General features: G+C 35.1%; 1 protein-coding gene across 3 annotated transcripts in view; it reads right to left on the bottom strand.

The window, feature by feature from the left end:
- Positions 1-13,147, bottom strand: part of ccdc162 (coiled-coil domain containing 162) — a 93,221-nt gene that overhangs the window by 62,679 nt on the left and 17,395 nt on the right. For all 3 annotated transcript variants that reach the window (NM_001443253.1, NM_001443255.1, NM_001443254.1), the window contains 5 exon segments: positions 1,007-1,131; positions 6,142-6,334; positions 8,502-8,696; positions 11,007-11,133; positions 12,634-12,704. In NM_001443253.1, coding sequence (NP_001430182.1) covers positions 1,007-1,131; positions 6,142-6,334; positions 8,502-8,696; positions 11,007-11,133; positions 12,634-12,704 — 711 coding nt within the window.

The following is a 13,147-nucleotide window of genomic DNA, read 5'->3' as shown; positions in this document are numbered from 1 at the left end:
TCACACGGAGCATATGAAGGTTGAACAGGAGAGGTGCCAGAATCGAGCCTTGTGGGACTCCACATGTCATGGGTGTCCACCTCGACCTTCTGTTACCTATACTGACATAGTTACCACTCCTTTTAAGGTAAGATCTGAACCATTTGAGGACCGTCCCAGACAGGCCAAGCCAGTTTTCCAGCCTATACGGAAGTATGCTGTGATCGACAGTGTCAAATGCGGCACTGAGATCGAGCAGTACTAGTACTGTTATTTTACCTGAATCTGTACTTAGGCGTGTATCATTGATTATCTTTATAAGAGCGCTCTCTGTACTGTGATGTGCTCTGAAACAAGATTGAAAATTGTCTAAACACCCCTTGAACTTTAAAAACTTGTTAATCTGGTTAAAAACAACTTTTACAGTGATTTTGTCAATGAAAGGGAGATTTGAGATTGGTCTGTAATTGCTCAATAGGGTGTTATCCAGGTTGCTCTTCTTCAAGAGGGGTTTAACAACTGCAGTTTTAAGTGAGTTTGGAAAAATCCTTGATAGAAGTGAAGCATTTACCACTTTTAGAAGATCCATTTCTAAACAGGTAAACACCGTTTTGAAGAATGATGTGGGGAGCGTGTCAAGACTGCAGGTTGATGCTCTCATAGCTTGCACAGTCTCTTCTAAGATTTTACCGTTAATTGCCATGAAATCAGACATAATGTCTGATTTCTTAAGTTGTGGTTGAGCTTGTCTGACGTCGACACAACTTGGCTGATTGGATGAGCTGATTGCCTTTCTGATATTATTGATCTTATCAGTAAAGAAATGAGCAAAGTTTCTTATTGTCAGTTAAATGTCTGTTGAAGGAGCATATCAACAGATATTATGCAAACAGTCTACTAATGCTTACTGTAAATGGACCATTAAACAAATCTCCATTTTTGATAAAATAAAGCAGCTTTTGGTGAGCTTCTTTTTAAATAAGCAATAAACAATCTCTAAACTGAAGTGTAAAATTGCATCATGTACCTGTATTTTGTGCTCCAGAAAATCTGCTTCGCATGTCCATAGGTCTAAAAGCACAGCTATCCGATCCACATCCGTCCTTGCCAGACGCTGAAGCTCTTCTTCAGATCCACAAGAAGTATGCAAGTCTGACCGAAAAAAGAGAAATGACATAAATGTGAAAGACTGCAAGCTGAAGATGTTTTTTTACTGCTGAATTTTGGCAATAGCATGTAAAATACAAGCAAAACTGTTTTCTTGCTAAGCTCAAAGGTTTACTCTGAAAGTTGGGCAAATTTCTTTGGTTAAACTGTTTTTGACACCACAGCAATTTTTTATTTATTTACTTATTTTTAGCGATAACCTACGGACAAAAGGTCAACCAGGTGAGTACTCTGCCTGTTAAAATACCCTTTATTACTTAAAAAAAAATTCTTTATGACGGTGAATGTGTTTTGAACAGTTTTTGTGAGTTTAAGCTATGTTTTTCTTTATGTTTTGCTTGCTTCGCCTTTTAAGCTATTTAAGTGAACTGTTTTCCCATAAACCGTTTCTAAACATGCGTGTGTATGTGGTTTATACAATATATTGTACGTCTAGTTTTTTCATTTAATGCAAATGTATCTTGATTTAATCATTTCTTGATATATTAGTGAGAAAATAATGACATGATTTAAAGTGAACCTCAGATTTTTAGTGTGTTTTATACATAACCATATACTCAAAAATATATAAGGCTGTTTGTTCAAAGTACTTATTTAAAATGAGACAAAACAAAAAAAATTTTGAGGGTTTTTGGGACAACTTAATTGTTTTATTTTTAAATATTTTAAGACAATTAAGTTAACTAAAATCCTTCATATTGTCTTAACACAAATCGATTAAGTGGAACCCAGCATTTTTTTTTTACAGTTTTACAGTGTATGTGTATTAGATTGATAAAAAAAATAACTTCAATTAAACTTAAGGGTCCCACTTTATATTAAGTGGCCTTAACTAACATGTACTTACACAGGAGTAAATAGTTTGTTACAATGTACTTATTGTGTAAATACATGTATGTACTGTGTACTTATGCTTGATTAAATACATGTATGTAGTTACATCTGTAATTAACTTTTGTAATTACATTTATAAATACACTGTTGACCATCCCTTGCACCTTAACCCACCCTTAAACCTACCCATGCCACCAAACCTGTCCATAACCCAACCTCTATCCCAACTCAAAAGCACCACAAGTGTTCTCAAATACATTATAAACACAGTAAGTACATTGTATTAATTTTTCTCATGTAAGTACATAGTAGTTAAGGACACTTAATATAAAGTGGGACCAACTTAGGATTAGACTTTAAAATCTGTATAAACTGAGAAGACTTTAAATCACAGTAAGCAATGCACAAGCTGTAAAAACTCCACTCCCTACTGGAAAAGAGATGACAATCAGCAGCTCATTTACATGAAACGAATTACCTTGCAGGACCATGGTGCTACATAAATAAACATAAATATGCAAATCAAGACATAAGAGCTACTTTAAACCTATACATAACTAACATAGATCTAACTAAACTAATCACTGTCTATACATATCCTATACAGACTTTTAACTATACACAGTGCTGGGTAAAACACATTACAAGTAACGCAGGTTACCCACTAATATTACTTTTCTAAGTGAATGAATGAATGAATTTATTTATTTAACAGGGACAATGCACAAAAATTACATTAACCTCAAGAAGGAAAGATGCTTTGAGACAGATTGTAGCAGGATAGCTAATTTCCACCTGCAGTCCCTGGACAGGTTAGTATTAAAACAATAATATCCAATTAGTTAAAAAGTCGGTTTAAAACATTCAGGCATAATCACATTTAAGCTAAAACACTGACAACTCAAAAACATCTCACTCAGCAGGCCCGGATTGGCTAATCGGGAGGACCGGGAGACTTCCCGGGGGGCCGGTCCGTTTTTTGGCCGCGAGGGCCGGTGTCCCTAGTTCCAGAATCTGTTGCTCTCAGCAGTCACACTTTTTAAAAATAATTGATTTATTTACTTGACCACGGCCTTCTTATTCATTATTTTACCGCAGCTCTGCTCTTTTTATCTATTTTCTCGTAGCCTCGTGAGCTGGTTGCAGCCTGCAGGTTAATGATGATATAACTAGATAAGTCACCATTCACCATACAGCTTTTGTGGTACAGTGGTTAGTACGATTGGATAATGACGCGGCCAACCTGGGTTCGGTCCTTGTCTGAGTAACAATATTTTTCTTTTTTCATTTTTATTGTTAAGACATAATACTGTAATGGTTGTTGAACATTTGAAGTTCTAAAATAGCTGTTTTCTCAAAAAAAAAGACGTGATAGTGTAATTAGAAACTGAATTGGAAATAATCTTATTTTAATATAGTCAGTGGTGAACTGAGGTGGGCCGGTCTGAGGCTTGAAACTCCAGGGCTGAAAAAGAGTCCCACTCCGGCCCTGTCACTCAGTGTGTACGAATTTGATTTGACAAAAAACACCACCAAGTCAGGCGTGAAAACATCTTATAATGTGTACATGTGATTATTTCTGTTTAGAGAGAATTCCATAGATTTGAGGCTTTATAGTTAAAAGAGGATTTACCAAAAGAGGTCTTACGTCTAGGAACAATACATTCCCCTCTTACCATAGAACGCGTCACTTGCGGTGTTTTCTCTGATTTGGAATTTAAAAATGTTTTTAACGATGGAGCAGAAAGATTGTGAATAATTTTAATTTAAGTGCTCTCTTGTATAATGATTCCAATGGTGTTAAAGATGATTTACATGCCTGAAACCAGCTCGTTACAGTACAACAAATGTGGATCAATTATAGTATTTAAATACATACCAGAGGCCTCATAAGTCAGACAATCTCTGATATGTTTAAAATTTCTTAGATTAAATCTCAGTGTGGTAGCAAGTTTTTAAATATGAGTTTTAAAATTAAGGTTTGAGTCCAACGTGATGCCTAAATATTTAAATTCAGTAACATTTTTAATACTTTGCCCATTTATTAAAAATTCTAGAACATTTCCAACCTTATACCTATTTGAGAAACACATGGATACAGTCTAACGCAGTACATAAAAGGAAAATAGGAAATAATATTTAAGTTACTTTTTAAGAAATGCAATGCAAGTTACTTTTTATTTGAATTTTTCAGCTTTTTTTTTTTTATAAATTGCTGATAAAAAATAAACCCAGTCATGTTGAGTCATGCACTCAATGAGAGAGTGTGTTTATGTATTTTTTTAAACGCATGGAAGAAAAGGACAAAAGGATAAAAAGAAGTAACCTCACATTGCTTTTAACTTTCAAAAATCTGTATATTTATATGGCATGTAAAGCTCTGGGGTAAAGACGTTCTTAAAAGATAACATTATCCTGTATAGGCCAAGGTTATCCAGTGTGTTGTTAATTTCCTCCTAATGCAATAATTCCTAATGTAATGTTAAATTCCTCTATTTAAAAAAAGAAGAAGAAGAAGAAAAGAAGAAAAGAAGAAGAAGAAGAAGACGACCCTGTAGGTTCTGAAAGAGATCTGAAAGAGTGTAGCTCTGCACAGGAAGTTTGGCCAGAGAAGAAATGGTCATGCCCAGCTGAGCCTGGTTTCTCTCTAGGTTTTTTTTTTTTTCTTTCACTTTCGTCAATTGGTGAAGTTTTGTTTTTCGCTGCTGTGGCCACTGGCTTGCATGATTTGAGACTTGTGTAGCTGTCATGGATGGATTCGCTCCTCAGTGTTTGGACTTTCAGCAGTGAAAATTAAACCACACTGAACTGAACTAAACTGAACTTCAACTCTGAAAACTGAAATGACACTGTTTTAAATTTACTACAACTTCAATGTTAAGCTGTTTTAACACAATATACATTATTGACATTATTCTCCGCAGACGAGCGGGCGTTGCCATTTGAATCTTTTTGGCACGAGACTTCCGGTCTCATTCACTTCCATTCATTTTTAGACATTAAAAACTGCTCGTTTCGTTGTTTGATGTTGCAAACTGATATTTCCTTGTTGTATTATTCTACTTGGTCTGTATAGTCATGCAAACATTTGTTTGTAGAGCAAGTAGTTTGACCGTTTTTTGCCGTTTATTATTCCTTGTCATTTCTCCCATAGGCGACTGAAACAGAAGTTCTAAGACAATCGCGAAAACAGGCGCACTTCCGCATTTGAGAATAAGGTCAATAAAAGTGCTAGAGAAAAAAAAAATGAATTGAATTGAAGCCTCATACAGGTAAGGAAAAGCAAAAGTAACTCATATATAATGCAAGGGATTACTCATCATAAAAAGTGATGCATCAGTTGATTTTTGTGAATTAATATTGAAATGCATAACTTTCCCCAACAGTGACAACACATAGCCTAAGACAGACTATACAAGCACTTTTCCATATGACAGAACAATATTGTGCAAAAGAGGTATTTAAGGTTAAAGAAAACAAGATTTTTTGTGGTATATTCACAGGTAAACATTGTTTTCTTTTTGACTCCTTGCAAGATGGAGTTTAGGCAAAGTGTCCAGAGTAAATAGAGAGAAACGTATTTCTAAGGGCGTACTCGCACTATGCCATCCGTACCGTGCCCAGGCCCGTTTCCCGGATCATTTAAGAAAGTGTGAGTGCTCTAAATCGCGCTCAGGCAAGGTTCACTTGGCCGGCCCTGGCCCAGTTGGAAGAGGTGTGCCTGAGCGCGGTTCACTTGGGCGTTGGCGCGGTATGCTTGTGTGTGATTGCAAAACGCGCCTAAGCCTGAAATGATTGCTTATGAGCGTCAAAAGTGGCTGATTTGTTTGGCAAAATATTTGAAAGCGTGTCACTGCATATAACTAAAGAAATGTCCACTGTGCTGAGCAAGAGCTTACTGAACAGCACAGCATCGATGCCGTAAGTGTGCCCAGGGAGGGTGAGACGGGAAGTTGGACAAGCGTGCTTTGGCCCGGTTCAAGGCAACTTTAGTGTGAGTACGGCCTGTAAGGGAGTAAGGGTGGTTTTTCAGGCCCACTCACAAGTGTGAAGCACTGGTTTTGAGCTGAAACTTCCCATTCTTATAAAAGTTTTATAACATCTTGTTGAAAAATGCACAATCAGGCCTTCTAAAAAAAGAGAGACACCAAATCATCTGACCTGTGCTCTTCAATATGAAATGAGACGCGGTCAGCAGCAGATTTTGCTCCAGCTCCTCCAGGTCCTTTAGAGCCACATCATAGACAATATAAAGACCCCGCTGGTCCTGTGTGTGAATGAATCTGCCGTCTGTGCTGTAATAATCATGAAGGTTTTCCACCTCAGGAAACTCCATAAACTCAGCACAGCGCACCTACAATACAGATTGACCTCCAGTGAGATGTAATAAAAATGTACTATATGGAATTACTATATGTAATATACTACATCACAATCATATTCACAGTACATCTTTGTTTTCAATTTGTGGAATGAATTACCGACTATTCCAGTTTATGTTTTATGCTGTGAGGCAACAGTGCTAACCATTGAGCCACCATGCCACTTTGTTTTATTTAGTAGCAAATAGAATGGACATGCACCAGATCATCAGATCATCGATATTTGAATGATTTGTTTAAGTAAATCATGAGTTAGATAGTTACTAGTTTCGGAAATTAATTACTTTTCAGATGAAAAGGTAAAGTAAGGGATTACTTTTTATTTTTGTGTCATTTAGTAACAGTTACTTATAAAGTACTTGCCTTAATGTACTGTTCATAATTTTGTACAGTTCCAGATAAATCAATTCAGGAAAGAAGAGCAATTATCATTTTTTCTTATACACATTTAGAGGTATATGCAGTGGGTAATGCTGTTGCTTCACAGCAAGAAGGTCGCTGGTTCAAGCCTCAGCTGGGTCAGTTGGCATTTCTGTGTGGATGTTCTCCCCGTGTTGGCGTGGGTTTCCTCCGTGTGCACGCTGTCCTTTACTGACAGCCGCGTGTGTGGATCTTGTTGGAATATCTGGTGAAAAGTCCTACATGATGGTAATATTTTGATTGTGGTGTTTACTTCAATAATGCCACTAATATCTGCATACTCCACATGTCTTAAATCCATTTCTGTTTAGTTCAGTTATGACTTTAGTGGGATTGAGGTGATCAAAAACCCCTGTTTTGAGCTTATGTAGACCTACAGTTCAAAATTCATGTTTAACTGAATGAACAGTTAGTAAACACAAGTACATCTTATTGAACATCATTTCAAGAGTTCACACTTAGATATTGTTTGACAAATGTTACAGTAGCAGGTCTGGCATGCTGTCCCGGGAGAGAACCCTGAGCTCTGAGATAGTTGAGCTCAGGGCTCCTGCCTGGTTAATAGAGCGTGTAAGGGGAGTACAAAATCAGGTGGTTCTCGAGAGCTCCCCGTGGTAAAGGAGGAAAGGAGGAGACCGGGAGAATGGGGGTTTCTTCGGAAAATGAAGGTAAGGGAGTGTAAATGGGTGACCAGCTGCAATCAATCATATCCCGTGCTCCTCTTGAAATTAGTTTGTGAAACTTCAATTATTTTCATCACCAATTATCAAAGAAGAACAGTTTTTCAAGCAGTTTGGAAACAGGAGATGAGCCCCTGGTCTAATGCGCCACCTGGCTTGAGAAACCTGTTCTCAAATACTTATTTTTAGTCATTATTTGGGTAGCACATATATTATGAATGCCTTCGGCAGAATTCAAATGAGCCATTTTAATCTGAGATTAATCTAGATTAACTTAAATTTTACAGTGAGATTAATTTACATTAATTTCAAGGTTACAGTGAGATTAATCTAGACTTTAAAAAATAATCTATGCATACTTATAGTTTTATACATAGGGTTTTTTGAGGTCTCTTAAGTTAAAAACTTCTTAATTGTTACATTTTAATAAAGCTAAAAAAATGTGTTTAAACCAATTTTTGGGTCACACTTTAATTTGATAAATTTAAATCACATTGCATCTACATGCCAACTAATTCTCATTAAATTATAAGTAGACTGTTAGGTTGGAGTTAGGGTTAGTGTTAGGGTTAGTACTTGCAAAGTTTCCTATAGTCAGTTAAGTGTCTGTTGAAGGAGCAGTATCAACAGATATTAAGCAGACAGTAATACTCAATTGGACCATCAAAATAAAGTGTTAACAATTTTTTTTTCCTCAGTGACACGTTTATTCATAATGATCAGGATGAAAGTACAATGTGCTTTCAAAAGCACAAAAACATTGTGACATAGGTTATAGATGCCAAATGATCCGGTTAAATGTAAAGAATTAAGAGTTATATTGCTCATGCATTAAGATTAAAAGAAATGTAAGCAGTATTGTGTCAAGTAATTAACATACTTGGAGTAACTAAATTACTTTTTTAGACAAAGAAACTAGAAAAGTCATTTTAATCTAATTTTAATGATTAGTAATTCATTTCTTTTGTGATGTCCCCAGCAACACTGCTCACCTCTCAACTTCTATGCATTTAATATTTTTTAAAACACTGGGTGGTACCTTATAGTCAACTGGAGTGTTGTAGATGAAGTGATGTGAACCGAGAGCTCCATCATCTTTCCTCACAGCATATATCCAACCCGTCTCCTCCATATTTCTGACCAGATCTCCACCGACTGACTCCAGACCAGCTCCGTCTATCACTAAAGTCCTCTCCACTGAGCGCAGGTAATTCAGCAGGCTCAGACAGACACGCTATAAACGAGCAAGCAAGTGCCGGCATTTATTTAGAAAATCAAAAAACCCTTTATATAAGATACCAGGAGAAATGTTGCATGCAAAAAGTACACAAAAGCATATTATTTAAACATAAAAGCACAATTTTGTAGATGCAGGTGGAAACAAACGTCTGATTTATAGTCATTTTGAGTTTTTTAAGTCAATTATACACAGTTGAAGTCAGAATTATTAGCCCCCTATGAATTACTTTTCTTTTTTTAAATATTTCCCAAATTATGTTTAACAGAGCAAGGAAATTTTCACAGTATGTCGGATAATATTTATTTCTTCTGGAGAAAGTCTTATTTGTTTTATTTCAGCTAAAATAAAAGTTTTTATTTAAAAAAAACACTTTAAGGACAAAATTATTAGCCCCTTTAAGCTATATTTGTTTTTTTATAGTTTACAGAACAAACCATCATTATACAATAACTTGTCTAATTACTCTATCCTGCCTAGTTAACCTAATTAAAGTAAAAAAATTATTAAAACTATTATGTTTAGAAATGTGTTAAAAAAAATCTGCTCTCTGTTAAACAGAAATTGGAGGGAAAAATAAACAGGGGGGCTAATAATTCTGACTTCAACTGTATAAAAGACATTAAAGCTTTTATTCAGCAAGGAATTTGATGAAATGTTTAAAATATTAAAAAGGCAAATGCTTTTGTGACTGATAGCTCAAATAAAAATAATTAATGTCTTTTTTTGAACATCAAATAAATATATTTCAATGACCAAATGACTCTGAATGAAACTGGAGTAAAATAACACAAATACATTATGAGCTGTTTGTATATTTTCAGTATATATAATGACTTGCAGTCTCATTACATATATTAAAAAGACAACTTTTTAAATGCACAAATATAGTCTGGGATCAGTTTTCCTTTTAATTATTAATTTTATTTAATAGTTTCAAGAGTTCACAATTAGATATTGTTTAAATGTTTTGGCATGCTGTCCCAGGAGACAACCCAGAACTAGGAGATAATTTAGCCCAGGGCTCCCGCCTGGTCGATAGAGTGTGTAAGGGAAGTACGAGATCAGGTCACTTCGTCAGAAAACGAAGATAAGGGAGTAATTTTTGCAAGACAACTTATAGTGAGTTTGGATTAATCTGATTGGCTAACTAATGATTGTAGATGAGAGACCAGCTGCGGTCAATCAAATCACGTGCTCCTCTCGAAGTTAGTTTGTGAAACTTCACAAAAATAAAACTATTCTGTTCATCAAGGCGCCATTTATCAAATGTAAAAGTGGTATTTTAATATAAGTATTTATTACTTACTGTATGTAGTCATTCATTCATTCATTATTTCTTTTCGGCTTAGTCTCTTAGTCTTAGTCTCTTAATCCGGGGTCGCCACATGCAGCGAAATGAACCGCCAACTTATCCAGCACTTATTTTACGCAGCGGATGCCCTTCCAGCTGCAACCCATCTCTAGGAAATATTGTATGTAGTTTCAAAAATTATTACTCCAGTCATTATTGCTTTTATTACCATTTAAAATAATAATAATAATAATAATAACATTAATAATTAATATCAGAATGATTTCTGAAGGATTGTGACTGAAGACAGGAGTAATGAAGAAGCAAATTAATCTTTAAAATCACTGAAATAAATGATTCAATTAAATTATAAACTGCTTTTGAACTGTTATTTTAAGTGCAATAACATTTCATGACATTTTATTATTAGCATTTCTTATAACTCATAAATATTTATATTATATTTTTTTATTAATTATGACAATAAAATGACTCATTACAATAAGTAATTTACAAATATAACATCAGTAAGATAATGTGACCAAAACACGTTATGTAATTGCATGACAGATGTCCAGAAAAGCATGGTATCACCATAATACATTTCGACTACACTTTATTTCAAAGTGCCCTTGTATGAATTCATTTACTGAGTAATATTAAAATAATTTAAGTGGTTAGATTTAAAATGAAGATTATGTTTAGTGTTAGTTGCACACAATTAAGCATTATTATTTGTAACTACATTAGTAGAGCCTGCTTGTTGTCTGTAATACAATTAGACCAGTGCTTTAATGAATACACTCTACTTTGTTTTTATGTAAATTGCCTAATTTAAAGGGTGAACATTACAACCTTACAATGGACACCTCAAAATACAGCATTACCCAAATTTCCCCCCAAAAAACATATTAATTAGCAAGGTAATATTATATTCTGGTGTTTTAGTAGTTGCAAAGACCAAAACCTCTCAAATCATCCGCTATTTATATGCAGATTTGGCCTGTTTTTACCTTGAGTTCTCTGATCCTGAGGTGTCTGAGAAAGATTAAAGACTCAAACGCTCCTCTGACCATCACAGAATCATCTACAGCATCTTCATCCTTCTCAAAAACACAAGCACTCTGGGTTTGACCACAGCTGTAAAAAAAAGACAGAAAGAAAACTTGAAGGAAACTCTTACTTACGGTGGCTGAGAGTGCTCAAATGCACTGCAAATTAAGAAAACACGCGCAAGAAAACCACAAACACCTTCATCAGTTTGACAACACACACACCCACACATGCACATTCTCACAACACATCGAAAAACAGGTAAAATAAACAGGAAGCTGCTGGGTTTGTCTGTTTTTGGGGTCGCTCGACATATTTCTGTAGTGATTTGCAGTGTTTTCCGAATTCATCTTGATCAGTTTGAATAAACATGCCACACACAAAAAAAAAAACATTTGAATCAAACATCTTTTTTTAGCTTTATTAAAAATGTAACAATTAATTGTAAACTGCAAAAAGTGCAGCAACATGATTTTTTGCATGACAATTTGTTTGCTCATTACAAAAAATGCTTTTCTTACTTTAATATTTTGTCCGAATATTTGTATTCTAGTCCGAATATCTACAAATTCTTAAATCAGGCAGCATTTTCTAGACAAGGAAAAAAATACTGTCTTTTTTAAAAAGAAAAAATATGCCAAAATGAAGTGAGTTTTTCCTTAAACAAGCAAAATAATCTGTTAATGGGATAAGCAAAATAGTCATATTTATTATTTTAACATGAGATTATTTTAAACCCAGGCTCATTCTGAAAACATACCCCCGCATAAGCATTTCAGGAGAGCACCAAATACGCCCCAGGAGCTACTTTTTTTTTTTTTTGACAAATCCACCAGAGGCTGCTGTGTAAGTTTTTTGAGACCTCAAATTTCTCTTGCGAGTGCCATTCACGAATGTTGTTCTCACATAAATCCACCAGATGCTGCTGTCGACTGACTGACTGACCCACCCTCCTCCTTCCCTAAACCCCACCACCAGTGTTTTCTAAAGCAATCCAGAAAAAGACTACCACAATGTCAGATTTTAGCACATTCTCACCCTGTTATATACATGTTTATTTAATTTTTTTAATTTGTTTTCGTCTTTCTTGCTTTCTGGAACCATTCTTCACCAGACTCGAACCCCGTCAATACTGTCAACTCTTCTCTGCATCTCAAGTTCGCCAATGTACGCCGCGATCCACTGGACAAACTGGTAACAGCGGAAAAGCCATCCATACTGAGGTAAGCGGTCAGCCGGTGAGCACGAAAAGAAACGGCATCCTACCCCCCCATAGAGTTCATTTTATAGACCAAATGCAGCCACACGTACTTGTGGCTACATAGTTCGCGATCTCCAGAAAGGCTACGTTTTCAGAATGAACCTATGTTGATTATTTTCCATTATTTTGCTTGCTTAAAGGAAAAAACTCACTTATTTTGGCAGACTACTTCTTTAAACCAGACAATATGCTTTGCTTGTTGAGATAATATTTATTAATTTAATAATTTTTAGATATTTGGACTAGAAACAAGACAAAAAAAGCCTTTTTGGGCTCTCTCAGTCACTGTAAGGTATTACATAAACAGTTCAGTGGCCTAAAATTACCTTTCACTCTTTCTCTCAGAGGGCTTCTGATCTGCATATTTAGGTAAAGGAATCATTTGTCCAGTAGTCACCTGAAAAAAAATGCACACAACCATTAAAAAATTTAAATTAAAAAAGTTGAGAAATACTGTTTTCATGCATTTGTCAGTTTTTAAAATTTTGGCCCTTCATAAAGTGATTTTCCAGTGTGATGGAAAGAAAAATGCACTTAGAATGAACTTTTAAGTGTATATTTTTTCAGAGTTGATCAGTTTGTGGCCAAAGATTTTAAACATATTTTTACAAAATGCGTATTTTCTCTAAATTTTTATTTCAGCCACACTTACAAACACCAGGCTTCACTATTTTATTCAGATCTATCTTTTCTGAGGGTTTTTACACAGTGATATGTTCATACAGTATCTTATTTGTCTGATTGTACAACATTTTATTACACAATGAAATGGTAAAATTACATTTACTTTCATACTTTCCTGTTTGCACTATTTTCTGAATTATGAAGTGATTAAAAAAG

Source organism: Danio rerio, chromosome 17 (assembly GCF_052040795.2).
Source record: "Danio rerio strain M-AB ecotype USA chromosome 17, GRCz13ab, whole genome shotgun sequence".
NCBI lineage: Eukaryota > Metazoa > Chordata > Actinopteri > Cypriniformes > Danionidae > Danio > Danio rerio.
Note: the sequence above shows the minus strand (reverse complement) of the source record. Positions and strands in the feature narration are given on the sequence as shown.